This window comes from Myripristis murdjan, chromosome 1 (assembly GCF_902150065.1).
Source record: "Myripristis murdjan chromosome 1, fMyrMur1.1, whole genome shotgun sequence".
Classification (NCBI taxonomy): Eukaryota; Metazoa; Chordata; class Actinopteri; order Holocentriformes; family Holocentridae; genus Myripristis; species Myripristis murdjan.
The window spans coordinates 29013438-29034742 of NC_043980.1; the positions used below are offsets into that span (position 1 = coordinate 29013438).

Genomic DNA, 21305 nt, shown 5'->3' on the forward strand with positions numbered 1-21305 from the left:
AAAGAAAGCCATAAGAAGTCCCGATTGCAGTTTGCCACAAGCCATGTGGGAGACACAGCAAATATGTGGAAGAAAGTGCTCTGGTCAGATGAGACCAAAATTGAACTTTTTGGCTTTTTTAATGCAAAACACTACATGCGGGGCAAACCTAACACTGCACATCACCCTGACCACACCATCCCCACTGTGGCAGCATCATGCTGTCATGCTTTTCCTCAGCAGGGACAGGGAAGCTGGTTAGAGTTGCTGGGAGGATGGGTGGAGCCAAATACAGGACAATCCTTGAAGAAAACCTGTTACAGTCAGCAAAAGACTTGAGACTGGGGCAGAAGTTCACCTTCCAGCAGGACAACGACCTTTAACATACAGCCAGAGCTACAATGGAATAGTTTAGATCAAAGCATATAAATGTGTTAGAATGCCGCAGTCAAAGCCCAGACCTAAATCCAATCGAGAATCTGGGGCAAGACTTGAAAATTGCTGTTCACAGATGACCTCCATCCAATCTGACTGAGCAAGAGCTATTTTGCATAGAAGAACTGGCAAAAATTCCAGTCTCTAGATGTGCAAAGCTGGTGAGACATACCCCAAAAGACTCATTGCTGTAATTGCAGGGGAAAGTGGTACTACAAAGTATTGACTCAGGGGGATGAATGCTTGTGCATCCAAGAGATGACTGCTTTGTTGTCCTAATTGTTATTCGTGTCACAATAAAATGTATTTTGCACCTTCAAAGCACTGTGCATATTGTGTGGATCAAATGGTAAAAGACCATTTAAGTCAATTTGAATGCCAGCGGGTAACACTACAAAATGCTGAAAAGTTCAAGGGGGTGAATACTTATGCAAGGAACTGTAGACAATAGATGTGCCTCATTCCTTCAGCTCCAGCTTCAGCTTCCTGCTTCATCATTGCCCTCATTATACAAAAAACAAAAAACAAAAAACAAAAACAAACAAACAACAACAACAAAAAAAAACGTAATGCATGCAAAAACAAAAATGTACCTTACCGTGACATCAAAAGACATTCCTGGCTTGAAATATTTAGGAGTTCCCTTGAAGTGGACGATGTAAGGAGATGTGACAATTTGGATGCCTCTCAGCTCTGCCTCCACCATTTCACTGCCTGTAAGAGGACATACATACACACACACACACACACACACACACACCACACATAGACACACCCACCCACATACAGACATACCAATAATGACAAAAGTCTTTTTCACATGTCTCCCTGCATGACCCAACCCTACCCAACCCCCCATGCCCCCTACCCACACACACACCTACACACACAAGGCAGTCACTCTGCTTACCGGTTTCTGTCAGCACACTGACAGCTACAAATACGGAATCCCCCACTAGTTCATGGATGTTACTGAAGGTCTGTGTGATGTGCTCTCTCAGCAGTTTGGCCTCTGCAACACCATCTGTGACCTGCAGATATAAGAATTTTACTTACAAATATTCTACAATAACTGTCTGGCTTTATCCCAAGCATTCCAAATATTCATACAGAGAGCCTTTATTTATAGTTTGATTTGAATACGTTTAGGCAAATACAAGGGAAGAAAAACTGTTTAAATTGATTACATATGCTTTGACACTGGTCAAGGACAACCTGTAAAGTGCTGTAAGTGTCTGTACTAGTATTTGCATGTGTTTGTTTGCATGTGACTGAAATAGAGAAAAAATAAGTGTGAGAGAGAAAAGAGTGAGAGATCGAGAAAGCAAATGAGAAAGAGAGGAGAGGCTTTGACATAAGGCTGACCAGCCAAGTGACCAACAGATAGACAGAGATGAAGCTTAAAGCAACACTGTCTAACATTTTTGCCTTAAAATAACAGCCTCAACATCATATTAATGCTACACTGACATGTAATAAGTACAGCGGTGTCTCTGGCACTGCCACTTGCCCTGAAAGCCTGTCCTTGCCCTATGGAAGTTTGAGGGACCAGGCCGGAGGCAGGCGTAACGCTTTACAGCAAGACGTCATCATGTCACCAGCAACAACTGCTGAGAGCATCTCCCTAGCTGCTCTCAGTACAGATTATGGCAGAGCCATACACAAAACCGAAGAAAACTTTGACGAGGGAAACAAGGAAGATAAAAAGAAAGAGTGACCGAGCATGACTGGAGTAAATGTTGGATGGCTTTTAGTCACTGGTGAGAGCTTCATGAAGTCAGAGGCTGCAAGACAGACGCCGAGCTCATGGACTGGTAGGCGATATCAGCTGGCCTGCAGTGTCTTGTGTCAACTTGCTAGTTTTTGATCATAAAGAAAAACTTGCGAGTCGGCAACTTTGCCGACACAGCCAAACATGGAGAAGCATGCCATGCTCAGCCTAGCATACTACTGTTCTGAGCTGCTCCATGCGGTGATGGCTGTGATGGCAAAGTTGTCGACCTGTCTGTTAGTATACCCCAGCAGGTGTTGGCAGCATGCTGCGTAAACTTTGACTGCCACACACAAAAATAGTGTCTAAGCATGTATTTTACTTCAAAACATGAGACAAAACAAAGACAAAAATCTGTTATGATGCTGCCAATGTTTGTTTGTAATCAGCACATACATCAGAGAAGATTATTACAGAAACCTGGGATGTTTTTTTTCCATGTTTTTTTTTTTTTTTCAAGTTATGGAGCTTAGCGTAAGTTCAATCAAGAAGACCATCTTTTGCCTGCTTTCATCAATAATTCTATTCCTCTGTTATTATGCCATTCACTCTTCTCTCGCATGCGCACTCATAATTTCCCGGCTGTCACTGTGGGGCTGTCAACTGAGCTCGATCAGCTGTTCTCGTCAGCTGTTCTCATCTTCCAATGGCCTAGCGCCTCACCTTCCTCGTTAGCCTATCAGCTTACCGCGGCTTTTTTAAATATGCCTCTCTCTGTGCCTCTAGATTCATGCTGCTGTCGTGCGCGCTCATCAGTCTATGTGCAGTTGTGTATGGCGAGTTCGTATTTTGCATTTTTCGTGGTTCTCGGGCTGTCATCTTACCTCATGATGTCAGCGTCGGAATCGGAGTCAGGTAGTGCTGAGTTACTGGATGCGACTCCTGCTGCTTCAACCTCCCGGCGCAGCAACCGAATCGCAGCCCAGAGTGAGTCCGCCTCTCAGATCAGGGAGACGCTAAGGGCTAGGGGAATTACTCCGGCCCCGGGCCTGGAGCTTTCGCAGCTCCAAGATCTGGCCAGCAACGGTGTGGTCTGCGAAACTCCGGTTCGGGTTCAACGCCCCGCATCCTCTGGCCCCGCAGCTGCTCCGGGTCGGAAACGCACGAGGAAAACACACCATCTTGCTCCTCAAGCCAAGCGTAAGCGAGCCTCGGCTGTCTCTGCTCCTCCTGACCATCCAGATGCTGCTCTCCATGCACCAGATGTCGCCCTCACATCTACCCTTCAGTCTCTGGTAAACAGCATGAATGCAATTGATGCCCGCCTCCAGTGCCTGGAGAACGCCCAAGCCTCATCCTCCTCCTCTGCCATGTTTTCTGTCCCGCCATTGCTGCACCCACCGGCGCCGGTAATGGCCCCGGCACCGGTTCCTCAGCCATCCTCATCCTTCGCAACAGCCCCTGACGTGCCTCAGCATTCCCTGGCCTCCGCTGTCCCCGCACCGACAATAGGTAGGCCTTACGTTCCATTTGGGGCAAACATCTCTCCTCGACTAAGGTCAAAAATCTTGCAGGGGAAAGACATAAATCTCATCAGCCTAATTCTCCCATCTCCAGAGTGCGGTAACAAAATTTCCTCGGGCGAAAATTTCACAGCAGTCATAAAATCCGCCGACCCCAGACTGGCGAGAGATTTGTCTATCGGTGAATTTGTTGTAGCCTTCGGGATTTACCGGGACGTAATATGCTCAGTCTACCCGGAGCGCAGACAGGAACTGGACTCACTGGCACTGATAGGGGATTTAAATTTGAGATATGGGAAAAACATTTTCTACCAGTATCACAAAGGCTTCTCCAGCAAAGCAGCGCTTTACATTGCCCAAGCGAACATTCGGCTGAACTGGTCCGTTTTGGATACGGAGCTCCTGGTTATGCTGGTGGGTGGCACGCAGGCCGTGGCATGCAAAAACTGCGGCAACACCGGCCATTCCGAATCTCTCTGCCCTCTGGTCCCCTTTTTCCCCCAAGAGCGCTCAGCCTTCCCAGCAGCTAACAACGAACCATCTTCTCTTCAGAAAGAGAAAACCGACAGCCGCGGCCGAAAGGTGCATATGTTCAACAATCAGCCCATTTGCAACAATTTCAATGAAAATGTGTGCTCTTACCCCAATTGCATTTTCCTTCACATCTGCAGCAATTGCAAGGACGCGCACCCCCGCTCTGTGTGCCCTCGCAGGTTTCGCCCTCCGCAGCAGAATCGCCGTGGTTCAAAGACTTATTAAAAATCCACCCATCAACTCCAATAAATGTCCCAGCTCTTGCATCAGAATTGTCCTCGCATCCTGATTCTGTGTTTGTTGATCATTTGCTCTCTGGTTTGTCCCAAGGGTTCCGGGTGGGGGTCGTCTCGTCCCTTTCCTCCTCATACGTCTCCAAAAATCTTCAGTCCGCGATCCAAGAGCCAGACTTAGTATCTCAGTTACTTAAGAAAGAGCTCGATAAAGGTTATCTAATTGGCCCATTCAACTCGTCTCTGTTTCCCGTGTTTCGCACTAGCCCAGTGGGAATAGCCACGAGAAAATACTCCGGCAAAAAACGTCTAATAGTCGACCTCTCGGCTCCTCGCTCCGGTCCAGTCCCAAGCATTAACAGTCTCATTCCTCCCGCACCTTTCTCTCTTCACTACTCCACTGTTGACAATGCTATCAAGCTTATCAAGCTATCCGGCCAGGGCGCATGGCTTTCAAAAGCCGACATCACCGATGCTTTCAAAATCTGCCCAATCCATCCCTCGCAGTGGCATCTGTTCGGTCTCAAGTGGGAATCCAAGCTGTATTTTGCAGTGCGCCTCACGTTCGGTTGTAGGAGCAGTCCTTCCATTTTCAATCAGGTTTCCGAAGCCCTCTGCTGGATATTTTTAAACCGAGTCAGAGTTCCCTCTTTGCTTCACTTCCTGGACGATTTTCTGCTAATAGATCCCCCGCATGACAATTCCGGCTCCTCGCTGTCCAAATTGAAACTCCTGTTCCAATATCTGGGCGTCCCCCTCTCCGACGAGAAAACCAGTGGTCCAGCTACGCGCCTCGAGTTCTTAGGCATTACTCTAGATACAGTGGAAATGAAAGCTTCTCTTCCAGCTGAGAAACTCGAACGCATTCGCGAAATAACCCACTCAGTCACGGCATATCAAGAAATAACAAAACAGCAAATGCTCTCTCTCCTCGGCCACCTAAATTTCGCGATGCGCGTGGTCCCTCAGGGTCGCTCGTTCATTTCCAGACTGCTGGACATGGCTGCGTCCGTGCCAAATCTGCGTGACAAAATCCTATTGGATGATGGTTGCCGCTCCGATTTGAAATTTTGGTCGCATTTGCTGAACCACTGGAACGGCGTGTCATTCTTCTATGATGATTTAGTATATTCATCTGACTCGCTCAAATTCTTCACAGATGCCGCGCCCTCCGTGGGTTTTGGGGGCTATTTTCAGGGCCAGTGGTTTGCCAGCAGATGGCCCAAGTCCTTCCCTAAGGTCGATTCCTCTTCAGCCCTGTATGAAATCTATCCCATTGCGGTAGCATGCCACGTGTGGGGGAAATCCTGGAAACGCAAACGCATCGCTGTTCAGTGCGACAACGAGGCAGTAGTAGGCATCATCAATAAAGGCCGTTCAGCCAGTCGCGAAATCATGCCATTCATGAGATCCATTACCTGGCTGTCCGTCACCCACAATTTCATTATTACTGCCCGTCACGTGCCAGGCCGTGCTAACGTCATTGCTGACTCCCTATCCCGTTTTAATTTCCAGGTTTTCAAGACTCTTTGCCCAGAAGCCAGCCCGACACCCACTGCAGTTCCTCCTCTAGAGGCACTAGCCCTCCACTAAACCCTCTCTCCTTGCAGCCATATTTAGATTCAGCTAGGTTTTATACGAGGAAAGGTATAGCGGCCTCTACCCTGAAATCCTATGATTTTGCTTGGAAGATTTTTGCTATGTTTTGTGCTTCTCTTCATCTGCCACTAAAACCCGTTACAATCAGTGCTGTTTGTGCTTTCATTTGTCATTGCATGGATGTACGTCAGTTCAAGCCCCAATATATAAGAGGTCTGGTTGCCGGTATCCAGTTTAATGCAAGATGTTCTGATCCCTCTTTCCCCAGCCTTTTCTCCAATCCATCCATTAAACTATTACTCAGAGGCATTTCAAAAGTTTCCCCCTCCAGCCTTGATAACAAACGTCCCATTACTCTTTCCATTTTGCATAAAATGCTATGCGTTCTGAGACAGGGTTATTTCTCTCCTTACGCTGACTCCCTGCTGGATTGCTCATTTTTAGTAGCTTTTTATGGGTTTTTAAGGAGTGGCGAGTTCACTACTTCTTCAAATTCATTTGACCCAACAAGAGATGTTTCATTTTCAGATTTAACTTTCCACCCCGATTTTTTCAGTCTATTCCTTAAGCACTCTAAGACTGGCGGCGCTTGCTCCGTTGTCATTGCACGCATCAATTCTCAGTATTGCCCATATAAATCAATGTGTAAATTTCTAAAAAAACGGCCTTTCTCTGACCCTAGCGCTCCTCTTTTTCTGACTCCAGATTCCAATCCCATGTCCAAATCTTGGTTTAGTTATCACTTAAAGCAGGTTCTTCTCAGGTGTAACATTTCTCCAAAGCATTATTCAGGTCATTCATTTAGAATAGGCGCGGCAACCTCTGCAGCCATGCAAGGTCTCCCATCAGCATCCCTCCAACAACTGGGCCGATGGTCGTCTTCTGCCTACGCTTCCTATGTCCGTCCCGATGCCTCTTCAATCATTTCAGCTCAAAGATCCCTAAAGCCATAACAGCTTATGGTAAGCAATTGCATATAACTGGTGGCTGGTGGTGGTGATTGTTTCTCCTAGATAACACGGCCTTTAACTAACAATTCCATGTATGCCGTTCATAATTGCTGAATCGCTTTTGGTGTGTTTTGTCCAAGCTTTATCATTCAGTCTTTTCCAAGTCCCCTATACTGCCGGTTAGTCCCTCTCATTTCAAGCAGGGCATCACTGTCTAATAGCCATTGCTGGCTAAAGCCATTCATTGCAAGCAGATCATAGCCGTCTAACAGCCATTGCTGGCTAAAGCCATTCATTGCAAGCAGATCATCGCTGTCCATTAGCCATTGCTGGCTAAAGCCATTCATTGCAAGCAGATCATCGCCGTCCACTAGCCATTGCTGGCTAAAGCCATTCATTGCAAGCAGATCATCGCTGTCCATTAGCCATTGCTGGCTAAAGCCCATTCATTGCAAGCAGGTCATGGTCGTCCACTGCCATTGCTGGCTAAAGCCCATTCATTGCAAGCCGGTCATTGCTGACCTTAGCCACTGCTGGCTATGCTCCTAATTTGGTCAATGCTGACCTCAGTCAAGCTTTATAATTTTCTGCGTTATGCTCATTATCTTGTTTTATCTTTTATCAGATTAAGCCATCTTGTATGAATTTTGAGCCTGTTTCATCCCGGTTGGTAAGTAACCTAGCATTCTTGGGGGTAAAGTGTCGGGCTGTGTTTAGGGGGCTCGCGCCCCTTTATTTTGGGGGGATTTATGTAGATGCCGCTCAAGGCTGTCGCCCTTCGGTTAAATCTCCCTGTAGAGTCTATGTGTCTCTTGATTGAAATGGAGCTTAGCGTAAGTTCAATCAAGAAGACCATCTTTTGCCTGCTTTCATCAATAATTCTATTCCTCTGTTATTATGCCATTCACTCTTCTCTCGCATGCGCACTCATAATTTCCCGGCTGTCACTGTGGGGCTGTCAACTGAGCTCGATCAGCTGTTCTCGTCAGCTGTTCTCATCTTCCAATGGCCTAGCGCCTCACCTTCCTCGTTAGCCTATCAGCTTACCGCGGCTTTTTTAAATATGCCTCTCTCTGTGCCTCTAGATTCATGCTGCTGTCGTGCGCCCCTCCACCTCCCCATCGCCTCCTGGTCTTCCCAGATTCATCAGTTCAGCTCATCTTCAGCCCCATCAGTCGCCACCCCACCACCACCAGTGTCTGGACTCCATGGGGGGATTTATTTAGATGCCGCTCAAGGCTGTCGCCCTTCGGTTAAATCTCCCTGTAGAGTCTAAGCGCCAAAGTCTTGTCATTTAATAATTGCTCATCCGTTATAATAAACCACTTTCATTCTTGATTCGTCTATGTGTCTCTTGATTGAACTAGTTTCACCCTCACATTGCTGTTGCACACTAAATGTCATGCTTTGTACAGCTGTAGCTACAAACAGACTGATTTGGCCCTTTTTATGCATTTCCTCTCTCAGGTGTAGACGTCCTACAATAATAAGTCCAGGACCTGGAGGAGACGAAGGACTACAGCTCCATCCCAGAGCTGCAGAAAGCCACACACAAAGCTGATGTGGCCGTAATGAAAGAATATAACCTTATGACACCGTTATTGTTCCATATTATGTAATCACAATTCAACCTGCCTATATTATGATGTTTTACATTTGAAACACTTTTGCAAATTTTTATCAGTTTATACATGTAAGTATTACTTTTGTCTAGCAGGCAAATAGATAAATTCATCTCACAGCAAAAACGTTTTGTCAGTAAGTAAGCCTTGAGACATTACAACCTTTTAAGCCTATCTGAGCTAGCTTGTAACAGAGCTGCCAACTTTTCAAAAAACTTTGGAGTGAGATTTGATGCGGTATGTACGTCATCACGTTGAAATACGACACATGCATGGCCCGACGTCATCATAAATCAATATAGGCCTAGTTCAAATACATTCAACATGTCTTCCTTTTAACTAAAAGACGTTTTTGTACCTTGTAAATAGACATAGGGATGTTTATTTACCTTAAGTTTCAGAGGTAACTTCATCCTTCAGAAAGGTCCAACTGACAGCCGGAGCGGCACCTTTCAGATCCGGAAGACCTGACCTGACTGGGTGGCCGCGCACTGTATGGTGCCGCGGTCGGTGCCGGCCCGTGCCGGCGCTATGCCGGCGTGATGCCGGCTGGCACCAGGTCTGCCGGATCTGACAGGTGCGCCTCGCACACAGACTGCCATACTTTCATTAAAAAAACGACTTTTGTTTATATGCGGTTGCAGCAGCACAACTGACAACAACACAGACAACATGGTTCATTATTGATTGCGCAACGCAGCAATTCGCCGGTAATCGCACTGCGCGCATTAAACGATTTTGCAGAGGCAAGAGGAAAGTTGCATGATTTACACCGTATCCATGTTCGCGCTGCGTGCGTGACCGTGCATGTGCTTGTGCCTCGTGCATGAACGCTTGGGCGCAGTACAAACTTTGTAATGTGAGTAGCCTCTAACTCATTCATTTCATTGGATCATATGCCGGTGGGGTGAGGTGGAAGTCCCTGATTGATCGTAAAGATTCTTCTGATTGGCTGAGCCCTTGTAAAAGTGGCCCAGCCGCCGCCACCTCTGCTCTGCAGGCATAACTTGTCGATCACAAGTGGCTTTTCTCTGGCTCAGCAGATAGATAGACAGAACCGTTTTAGTCAAAAGAAAAAAAAAGGCTCTTGATGAGCACTTCAGCGTGAGAAATCGGAGGTGTGGCGTGAGAGCGTGTGAAGCCAATCAAATGTGTGAGTCTCACGGCCAGTGCGTGAGAGTTGGCAGCTCTGTTGTAATAAATTACACTGTCCAGTTATGTGCCATGTAGCATATATCATGTTGCTAACATTTTATTCATTTTAACATTACTTTACATTCAGAGGCTTAGCATACAATGTAGGCTGAGAACGCAAGCAGCATTTCAGCAAACTAAGACTTTCTGTGATTCTTTTTTGCTGTTCATTTCGTTATGTCAGTGTTCATCCCCAACATCACAGTAACTAAAAACAACTATTGTCTCATTTGTGTAAAATCCGTGTAAAAACAAATTGTAATACTCTACCTTGTCAGTCGACATGAAATTTAGCCTCTGGTGTCTTCTTTACCCGTTTTTAGTCCTTGAGCTTGTAAACAAATGTGCATGTTCTGGAGTTTATGAAAGTGGTGAATGAGGGAACTGCACTCAGAACCTGTAGGGGCGCCGTTTCGCAAAAATGTAAAATCTTACATAGTGGGGCTTTAAGTGTGAATATGTGCTGACCGGTATTCTCTGAAGAGAGGCAGGAAAGCTTTTCTTCTGATCCTCATGCATCACCCCAAATACCACGTACGCAGTCCCATCCACATTTTCACCAAACAGATACCTAAAACCACAAGTAAGAGGATTCTTAACACCACAATAAGGTAGACCATAATAATCAAAAAGGGAGTGATGAAAAAGCAACACCACCACCAGAAAACATCACCTACGTGGCTTTGATGTCGATGATGAGCTCTTGGGCGTCCACATAGAAGAAGGCTTTCTGAGAAGTTAGTTTAACTTCAAAACTAGGCAGCACTGGAGGATGGAGGTAATTTCATTTAGTGACAACCTTAAGATGGTAACCTTTGTTGTACAGGCTTTTATTAATAATTCAGTTACCAAGGGCCTCTTACTTACCATATTCTTTGACCTCAACCTCAGTAGAGTAGCTCAGCTGGGGGTTGCTGTTAAATTTGGCCACCACCTTCCACAACCCAAGACTGCACACACACACACACACCCAAAGCACAAATTTCAATCAGGTATTGGATTAACAAAATTCATAATTAAATTTATGTCCACAATAATTAGTTGTTTGATCATTTGTAGAAAATGGGCCCAATTCGCTCTAAGAACTGACAAAATAAAAACCCACCTGGCAATTTCAGGAAGTTTGTAATGTCCAGAGTGAATTCCTGATTTTAGAGAGACGATGACATGTGGAAAAATTATGCCCTCAGGGGTCTGTTAATAAATAATATTAAACAGCAGTCATCAACTGTGTGTATTACCAATTAACCAATAAACAACAAATTCCAGTCCTAAACTGATTATTTCCTATTCTATTTTCTACCCTCAGTTCATGTGGTTGTTCAGCTTCTTATTTTACTTTCCCTTTCCTAGTCTCAAGGAGGAGCATATGTTCAAATGTGCAACTTGTATAAAACATGACCACTAGAAAGCGATGTCCATACATTTTCACAGGGTTCTCCTGGGAAACATAGTACAGCAAGAGTGGTTTGTATGCAGCCTGCGGTACTAAAGCCAAACACATGCTCTCCCTTCACTTGCCCTAACCTCACCTCTGTGGTGGGGGTATTTCTGGTGTGGCTGTATGTTGCAGTGTTGGATGTGTTTTGTACTATTCTGCAGGTCCACTTGAGAACAGTTAATCATTAACTGGCTTGGGTGGTACTTAAAATGGCCCAGGCGCCCAAGAGAACAAGATGTAGCAAATGTGAGGAATCAAGCCAAAAAACAGTCAAACATGGAAATCAGTGGTGGAGCCGTATAAAAATAAAATCAAGGCACAGATCTTCTGCTATGACTTCACAAGTGTCCAAGCTAGGAAGCTGATTCCTTAAATAAACATAAAAGCAGCCAGTAGTGCTGTGACTGTGTCAGTGCTTTCCAGTATCTCACACAAGCTCCACTCTCTAACAGACTCTTTGGGTATTGCTCTCCTCTAATCATGTGCGTGGGCTCTGAAATTCTGAAATTTGCATGAATAACTAAGGATGGTGCCTACTGAATACACGTCTCTATGCTTATATAAAAAGGCTGTCAGCACAACAGTTCACATTCAGTTCTCTTCAGCCCATGGTGAGTTTAGCCACTGAAAAGACCAGCTCCAAGGATGGACTTGCTGCAACAGGAAACCCAGAGTGCCCATCATCCTCTGGCCTCATCACTGCCACCAACCCACACTCTTACTGTTTCATGTGCCACACAGGGACTACACTGTTGACTGCCAGATGCTGCTCCAAGTGGGAAGACAACAGAGGTGGGATCACTTCAAACTGAACTTGCTCCCCACTGTGATGAAAGTGAGCTGAAGATTGACAAGATGGACAAGACCAACAAACTCCATGCTCTGACCATTCCAATTCACCGCCACTGCCAGCCCACCTTCCAGCATTGGAGCTGGCTCCCCCTATCATGGAGGATGACAATAACCTGGGTTCAAGGTGTTGAAGCTGCTGCCTTGTGGGTGATGGCATTAGCCACAGTGGGCTCATACCACGTGTGGCTAGGCCTCGCCACCATCCAGAAGGACAAGGATAATCTCCTTGGAATGGCCATCACCAATGAAGGCCCCTTCAGATCCATGTCATTTGCTATCCAGTGCTTCAAACACCCAGAGGAGTAGAACACTCAGCTGAGTCACCATCTGCCACTTGTCCCTTCTCCTGTTGAGAGTCAATGTGACGATGTGCCACACGGGAGTGCCACAGTGAAGAAGGGACCTCCTACCCAACCGTGCCACTAGATTAAAGCTCAATACTCTTTACCCAGCTGTGCACAAGTCTCATGTAAGATGTCCTGTCACCCACACAGTGTCCCGGTCACTTCTTCCATGAAAGTGATTGAGAGACATCAAACCGCTGCACACAGTGGTGATGTGAAAGTATATATCACTGTTTTCAAGAGGATTGAGAGAAACCACAATTGGCTGGTGACAACTCAGTCCCTATTTTTGAGTTTACATAACTCAACATGCTGTTCGCACACATATATTGTCTGTCAGAGTGGCAAGGGTTGTGCCTGCCTGTTTTTCTCCTCTAGCGCTGGAAAATACACCATGTATGTATTGGAGGGAAGACAGAGTGAGTGTTCCTCCTTCAGGTTTTTTCATCAAGAATAAGAGGAGAGATGATCATGGACACAGAATTAACCGAAGCTGTGATGAAAGCGTCCTCTGTCTTCGTGGACCTCCTCATCTGCTCTGCTCTTTTCAGACTGGCCCTCCATGGGCAAATTGTCACTTTATGATGGGATTTGCATTGGAGAGGTCTCGAGAAATGCCACAACTTTCTGGCTGCACCGTCTCAGTTCGTTGCCTATGCCCAACAGCTTTTTTATGAGGAATGGTGATAGTTTTGTGATGATGGAATAATTAATCAGAATACTAAAACTGGGCTATTCTTTCTAGTTCTGCTGTCCTTCCCCATTCAAGGGTGTGAAGGAGTCAAAACAATCATCTCTAGAGGAGATCGATGTCCTCTTAGAGATGTAAGACTATTCTTGAGCTGCTTCCGTCCTATCTATGTGATCTCATTGCAAAGAAACACACCGGGTTGTACTCTTTGCGTTCACAGGAACTCTTTCTGCTCTCTGTCCCAAATGTCCGGACTGAAATTGGGAAGAGGGCTTTCAGTTACTCTGCTCCCTCGACGTGGAATTTGTTGCAGAGTGAACTGAAACTAAAGGACTTGGTGTCAATTAATGTTTTTAAATCAGTAATGAGAGATCGTGAATTGAGGTCCATTGAATGTCGTTGTTTTTAGCACATCAGTGTTTATATTAGTTTCCCCGAAAGCACTGTTTTATTCATCTTTTGACGCTTGTATTGTATTTCTGTGTTGTTGTAATGTTTATTGTTTGTTTGTTTGATTGTTTGTCTGTTTGTTTGTTTGTCTGTTTGTTTGTTTATCTGTTTGTTTGTTTGTTTTGTAGTGATTTTCTCTTGTGATTTTAACTCTTTCTGCTGTTTCTCTGTCTGTAACTTAGTGTTTTTGCTGCTGACCGTCTTGGCCAGGTCGCCCTTGAAAAAGAGATTTTTAATCTCAATGGGATTTACCTGGTTAAATAAAGGTTAATAATAATAATAATAATAATAATAAGACGTGTTACAGAGTCAGGCAGTGTCTGTTGTTCCCACTCACGACACTCAGAGAGGGTTTTACTCCACATACTTCCTTGTCTCCAGGAAAACGGGAGATTACAGACCCATTTTGGATCTCCACATTCTGAGCCAGTGCATTGCCCACAAAAAGTTCCAGACCCTAACTATCCAAAGGTTGCTGAAACCAGTGCAGCCAGGTGACTGGTTCACCACCGATCTGAAATCTGAGGGCATCCACACATTCACCAAGTGCCTGGAGCTCATCTGGATGACCTCATTACATGGCCAAGTCCATGGAATAGGCAGTCCTACCTGCATCCCTGTTGAAAATAGTGGAGAACTTGTAACTGTGAACCTTAGGTCATCTGTTGTCTCTGAAGGCTCCTTACATACCACACTTGGAGAACAGGAGTGCCTACCTCATGTTGAGGGGCAGCCTGCTGTCAGATGAGTGGACACTTCATCCTGATGTGGTACAGCAGATTTGGATCCAGTTTGAGAAAGTGGACGTGGATCTGTTTGCCAAGAGACGCAGCAGCCAATGTCTGCTGTGGTTCTCCCTGATGGAAAGAAAAAACATCCTAGAGGCTGGATGCATTTGCACACATGCCAGGAAAGCTGCTTTATGCCTTTCCTCCTCTGCATTTCTTTCCTCCACTGCTGGTAAAAGTGAGACAAGAGAGGCTGATGGTCAGCCTTGTGATCCCAGACCACCGCACAGTTCCATGGTGCACAGAGGTGGCACAAATGTTAATATCCTGACCCTGGACAATCCCCCAATTCTGGGGAGCTTTGTCACAGGAAATGCGTGCAATAGGTGTGCTGCTCGCAAAAGGCCAACCTCTCCATGCTTGGCTCCTTAGAGGGACAGGCTGATATGGGCAGGATTATCTAAATAAGGCATTCAGACAATCCAGGGGGCGAATGTGGGATCCCCCGCCCCCCCTCTCCCAGTGAGTCAGTCCACACATATAATTGGAGAGCAATACCCAAACAATCTTGTAGAGGGCTCCGTCTGTGCTTATAGAACTGAAGTTATACTATCATAACCTTTGTTTCAGTAAAAATATGCAGTCTGTTCATTGATGTTTTCTGATGTCTCCTTGTATCTTATTGCATTGTTATTATGCTATGCAAAATGTATCCATGGTCTCTGATATCATACAATGTTTTGCCTTGAATTATGCTCTACCTGAATCTCAATAGCAATGGAAGCATCAGTTTGACGGTCATCATTTCTCTCAACAGGCTTCATGACAGGTGTCACAGCAAACATCCTATAATGGACTGAATGTGAGAGAGAGGGGGAGATAACTGTTGTTGAAGATGGTGGTTTGGTCAAGTGACAAAATTAAAAGTAAAACCCAAGTTGCAGTACAATCAGTGTTGTGGCAATCGCTCAAAAACATAATCACATAAAGTTACTCATTGCTTTCTACAAACTGTAATCTATAAAAGCTTTTACATTACTAAATTGCTTTCAAAACCCAGATCAGCTCTTATCAGAAGGAAAATACAAAAGTGGACACCAAATCATATGGTGTATGGGTACACATCGAGGATTAGTTGAATTGATATCTTCAAAAAGCCATGTGTTCAAGCAACAGAATTAATAGTAAGTGTAATGTAATTACTTAAAATTAAAACATGATTCCTTACATTACCTGGTTACTAGAAATGTAATCTAATTACACCAATCTGAGTAAAAGTAATCTACTTTGTGCACAATGTGTACAGTGTGAATACTTTCTAACATTTTTCTCTTGTAAGGTAATATCTTTAGAAATATTCTTAAGATTCTGAAATAATCAATATTTAGCCAAATAGCTATAATTTTTTTAAGGTAAGGTGTCAATTTTTTTTTTTTTTTTATTAGAAGGCCTTGTTGCTTGATGGAGTTCTGGACTGACTTTTGCTGTTTGGGGTGTACAGGGTCTTGTCTGTCTGTATGAAGATGTAACCAGACTGGAAGGAGACCAAGACCACCTTCTCCAGCACCCGTTCAGGGAATTTAGCTTGCAGGTACACGTACTGCTTCAGGGTAGGATCCCTGTCAAAGTCTGCAGCAGGGAGCTGAAACCAATATGGCAAAACAGGAGGGGTGCAAGGGGTACAAGACAGTATGAGCATTTAAAAATACATAAATATCTGTATTTCTATACTTCCAAGACATCTCACTTTGGTAGATTTGATTTCCTTTTCACCATGAATATGTCCAGACAAATTTAGTAACACTTCACCTTCACCTTCACATTTGGCTCTCCATTTGTAATTATGGATCAGTCTGCAGTATTTTATACTGTACCATAATTTCGCTGAGTGCCTGGAAGTTGTTTTGACTGGTGAGGTTCTCAAATTTGTGGGCTATCCTTTTGGATTTAGTTGGATGGTTCATCACACTGATTTCCACATTGATGTCTGGACCGGAGCAATCTTGACATTCCACAAAGATCCTCTCTGGTGTTCCCACCCGCAGCAAGTTAGGGGCAGACAACACCTGCCTGGAAAATGGTGGTTGGGAAAGAGTGTGACAGTTCTATATGTCCTACAGCACACAGAAGGAAATACACTGCTGTTCAATATGACTCAGTGTGATCATTTAAATGTTTTTCATTTGATATGCAAAAACACAATTACTTACTGATGTGCGAGGTTTAGTTTATACACCAACGTGTAGGAGTGGAGTGAAAAATTCAAAGAGGAGAAGATGAAGGTCATCTGCTTCTGACCTGCATGGACCTTACACTTTAATGACTAACCAAGATCCAGCACTGGTTAAATGAAACTTTTCTACATTGCTCTGGATTCTGTTTGTCATGCCTGATGCAATGTCTCTCTGTGTAAACTCAGAATATAATTTGGTCTAACAATGCCCTGATTTGTATGGTCAAGTTACCTTTACTTATGTTACACAGGAAACCTCTGCAGCTCTGCGAATTTCACTATGAAGTAAGTGCAATGAAAGTAAAATCAAGAGTCTCTTTCAATCCTCACATATGCACTTCTGAACAGAAATTCTGCAATGTCTGGAATGCCTCCCTAACGTTTTTTAACCAAACCTCCATACAGGTACAGGAATAAGCCCTTTTTTCCAGTCCCTCTGTCTGAGCCATTTGATGTCATAAATTTTATTGCACAGTACTGCGGACATGACATACCAGCTTATTAGGTTATGTCATGTCAGCTGGTAGTAGTTTAATGACTCTCAGGTGTTGAATCAGAATGCTAAGCCAAAATCTTCTATCGCTACAGCTTAACTACTGAAATACAGAAAATAGAAAAATTTCTATTGTTATTCAAATCTTTTGGTTGAGCTTGCACCATTTGTTTAATTTTGCCCTTTTTTTTTTTTTTTTTTTTTTTTTTACACAGGAATTCTTCAGTGGAATTTAGCTCATAATATCACACAGTGCCTACATAACACACCACCCAGACGATCATCAGTCAACATTCAGCAAAAGTAAGTGCCATAATGATATTTTGTGATATTTTGCAACAAAGTAATAATACTGAAGCACTTACAGTCCCAATGTGTTCTGTAGATGGCCTTTGTTTCATTAAGCATCTAGAATGTCAATGGCCTAATACCCTCCCCCCTTCCCATCTTCCTCCTTGTTTTATTTAAATATATGAAGCTTAGTTGTGCCTTTAGGATGGCTGCCCTGGGTTTAGATGTGTGACCTGTGTCTTGTCTTACCTTGTTCTATTTTTTGTTTGTTTTTCCATACTTTATTTTGTCATAACTTATTTCATCTTAAGTAGTAAAAACCTGACCTGACCTGGTGTATCAGGAGAATTCTGCCAGCCCACATTTAAAAAAAAAAAAAAAAAAAAAAAATTAGCTACTGATAGCAATGACTTTTTTTTGACGAAGCCCAATATTCCAGATAGTGGGGCGGCATAGCTAAACTATCGTTCATTTTGTGATAAAAGCACCAAATTTGGTAGATGTGTTGGTGGATATATTTCAAACAAATCTGGATATTGGGCCATCACAAAAGCGCCCCCTAGTGGCCATAGCAGGCATTTGATTTGTTAAAATGAATAAAAATATAAAAAATGATTCATTAAAATATTTTAAAAATGTAAATACACATTAAATTAAGAAAAAATACAGTTATACACACTCAGTATCTCAAACACTTTCTGCCCCCCCCCACCACAACCACCACCACAACCACCACTGCAAGCCAGCTAGCCAACGAGCTGGCTAGCATATATTCAGGACCGAAAATTGAAAAAAGCCCCTTAGAAAACAACATGGTAGGCATTTTTGAGGAAAAGCACTTTATCTGTTGTTTCTGTATGATTATTTAATGCTGAATCCATTTCTGCTGTATGCCAAGCTGTAAAAGTTACAATTTAGTCATAATTATTGATTAATTAGCATAATTATTGATTAGTCGCCCAAAGTCAGAAATGGCTATCAGTTTCCTATTTGTCGATATTCTATATATGATTGTTTGGTATCATTGTAAAGGGGACCTTCTCAGCTTTCATTTAAGCCCATGGGTGTCTCTTTCTGACAAACACAGAGGTCACATGACCTCCTTAAACCATAAATTACACACATTTTCCCACATTTTTCGCCTAAACTATATAGTTTTGTTTTATCCCTGTGGGATCAAGGGATATCAAGGACCCAAAAGACAACATCCACAATACCTAATGGACTTTGAGGATTCAGGAAATGTATGATATACCCATACTATTTCTTTGTGAGAGGTTATTGTGAGCCTTAAAATAGCAGTAATCGACTCAGGCCCATTCACCTCCATTCATTCTCCAGCATTACGTAAAAACGACCTCACCAATTGTTTACTGTAGATATAATGATATTATTACTAATACAAATGTAATAATAATCAAAGGCCAGGTAGACATTTTTCATCAATTTAATTAATTAGTAAAAATTAACTGAACGTGGCCACTAATTATTACAAATATGGATGATAATGATTGGATCAAAACAGTAGTGCATTACAATTTTTTTGTGATCACATTTTTTCTTCTCCAGTGCATTACATATTCATGCAAAGGTCACTTGACTTTCGGCACTGACAAGACCTGCTGGAATGTGTTTAGGCAGCCCAGTGATCTACTCAACAGGCTTGGTGAAAGTCAAGTGACCTTTGCATGAATATGTAATGCACTGGAGAAGAAAAAATGTGATCACAAAAAAATTGTAATGCACTACTGTTTTGATCCAATCATTATCATCCATATTTGTAATAATTAGTGGCCACGTTCAGTTAATTTTTACTAATTAATTAAATTGATGAAAAATGTCTACCTGGCCTTTGATTATTATTACATTTGTATTAGTAATAATATCATTATATCTACAGTAAACAATTGGTGAGGTCGTTTTTACGTAATGCTGGAGAATGAATGGAGGTGAATGGGCCTGAGTCGATTACTGCTATTTTAAGGCTCACAATAACCTCTCACAAAGAAATAGTATGGGTATATCATACATTTCCTGAATCCTCAAAGTCCATTAGGTATTGTGGATGTTGTCTTTTGGGTCCTTGATATCCCTTGATCCCACAGGGATAAAACAAAACTATATAGTTTAGGCGAAAAATGTGGGAAAATGTGTGTAATTTATGGTTTAAGGAGGTCATGTGACCTCTGTGTTTGTCAGAAAGAGACACCCATGGGCTTAAATGAAAGCTGAGAAGGTCCCCTTTACAATGATACCAAACAATCATATATAGAATATCGACAAATAGGAAACTGATAGCCATTTCTGACTTTGGGCGACTAATCAATAATTATGCTAATTAATCAATAATTATGACTAAATTGTAACTTTTACAGCTTGGCATACAGCAGAAATGGATTCAGCATTAAATAATCATACAGAAACAACAGATAAAGTGCTTTTCCTCAAAAATGCCTACCATGTTGTTTTCTAAGGGGCTTTTTTCAATTTTCGGTCCTGAATATATGCTAGCCAGCTCGTTGGCTAGCTGGCTTGCAGTGGTGGTTGTGGTGGTGGTTGTGGTGGGGGGGGGCAGAAAGTGTTTGAGATACTGAGTGTGTATAACTGTATTTTTTCTTAATTTAATGTGTATTTACATTTTAAAATATTTTAATGAATCATTTTTATATTTTTATTCATTTTAACAAATCAAATGCCTGCTATGGCCACTAGGGGGCGCTTTTGTGATGGCCCAATATCCAGATTTGTTTGAAATATATCCACCAACACATCTACCAAATTTGGTGCTTTTATCACAAAATGAACGATTGTTGTGATATATTGAGCTAAGCCGCCCCACTAAGATAAGAATAGAACAGAACAGTACAGAATAGAATAGAATAGAATAGAATAGAAACAACTTTATTGATCCCACAAGGAGGGCACTGAGAGGCCCAATCTGAATAGGCTATCATCCCCCAGTCTTCCGCTCTAGCGACAGTCTATTTTCAGTTACGTCGCCCTTCTTCTTCTTCTTCTTCTTCTTCTTCTTCTTCTTCTTCTTTTTAAGAGTAATAATAATAGTGATTGATGAGGACTGGCAGAAGCTGTATCTTAAGTTAACATGGATATAGTGATTGGAAATCTGGCTATTTTAACTTTAACTTTTAACAGACTGTTCATTAGTACAGAGCAGACTCTGAATTGTTTAAACTGAGTCACTTAAAAAATAAAATATAAACTACAAAAAAATGTAGCACTGCCTACCACACATTTGCTGCGCCTGCCCCTCTCCCATGTACACAATTCAGTATAAATGAGTTTTCTCAATCAAAAAGGCAAGTGATGTTGTGGATTTTTACTAAGCTGCTGTCATGACTGCTACAGTCCACCAACTCTGTCTCCTAAATATTACATTCCCATACAACTAAACTGCATTCTTCATTACATTTAGGGGGAAATGTATTTTGTTGCAGATTAGTTTCTGACATATCACAAATGTGTTCAACATATCTTGATCCCATGCTGCATTTTCTATTAGGTTTTGAGGGAAACATTCTCGTTGTGGATTACAACTCTTTCTGATGAACCACAAATACATTTCTATTCAACATATCGTTTATATCATGTCGAGTGACATTTTAGCCAGTTTTGTTACCTTTAGCCACCAAAACTACATGGTCAAGGTTAGAAAAAGGTTAGGTATAGCCATAAAATGGTTAGGAAATTTAGGCATAAAACACACTTGGTTACAACAACGTAATGTAACATAGGCTATGTCATGTTTGTAAAAATAGGTATCACTGTTGCTTCACGCTGGACTTAAAGTTGGGTTGCCTGGTTGAAAGTTGGTTGTCAGCCACTTCACCTGCCTCCTAGTGCAAACTCCAACTAAGTGATTACAAACAATATGTTCCAAACAAATGTAATCCAATTACAAAATATCCTATGAAACATAATTGTCAATGCAGTCTATGAGAATGTGCTTTTTAGGAGATAGGGCTCTAGTAAAATAACTAGTGT

General features: G+C 42.8%; 3 protein-coding genes across 3 annotated transcripts in view; 1 reads left to right on the forward strand and 2 right to left on the reverse strand.

The window, feature by feature from the left end:
* LOC115362281 (complement C3-like) overlaps window positions 1-1120 on the reverse strand; it is a 34701-nt gene extending 33581 nt beyond the window's left edge. Inside the window, 1 exon segment of the mRNA XM_030056142.1 lies at window positions 1013-1120. Within this exon segment, the coding sequence (XP_029912002.1) occupies window positions 1013-1120 (108 nt within the window).
* Window positions 1-15808, reverse strand: part of LOC115368903 (complement C3-like) — a 108344-nt gene extending 92536 nt beyond the window's left edge. The window contains exon 1 of the mRNA XM_030065340.1: window positions 15766-15808. The gene's annotated coding sequence lies outside the window, so the exon portion shown is untranslated. The remainder of the gene's footprint in view (window positions 1-15765) is intronic.
* LOC115362289 (uncharacterized) lies at window positions 3016-6008 on the forward strand. Its single transcript, XM_030056154.1, has 2 exons — window positions 3016-3637; window positions 4513-6008. Exons 1-2 carry the CDS (start codon window positions 3016-3018, stop codon window positions 6006-6008), a joined length of 2118 nt encoding a protein of 705 aa, XP_029912014.1.
* Window positions 15809-21305: the final 5497 nt, after the last annotated feature.

Bases quoted from the DNA above. Each gene is read 5' to 3' on its own strand.
- LOC115362289 (XM_030056154.1), top strand. From the start codon at position 3,016: ATGTCAGCGTCGGAATCGGAGTCAGGTAGTGCTGAGTTACTGGATGCG. The intron at 3,638-4,512 runs GTAGGCCTTACG...GTTTGTCCCAAG, and splicing joins TGTCCCCGCACCGACAATAG to GGTTCCGGGTGGGGGTCGTC.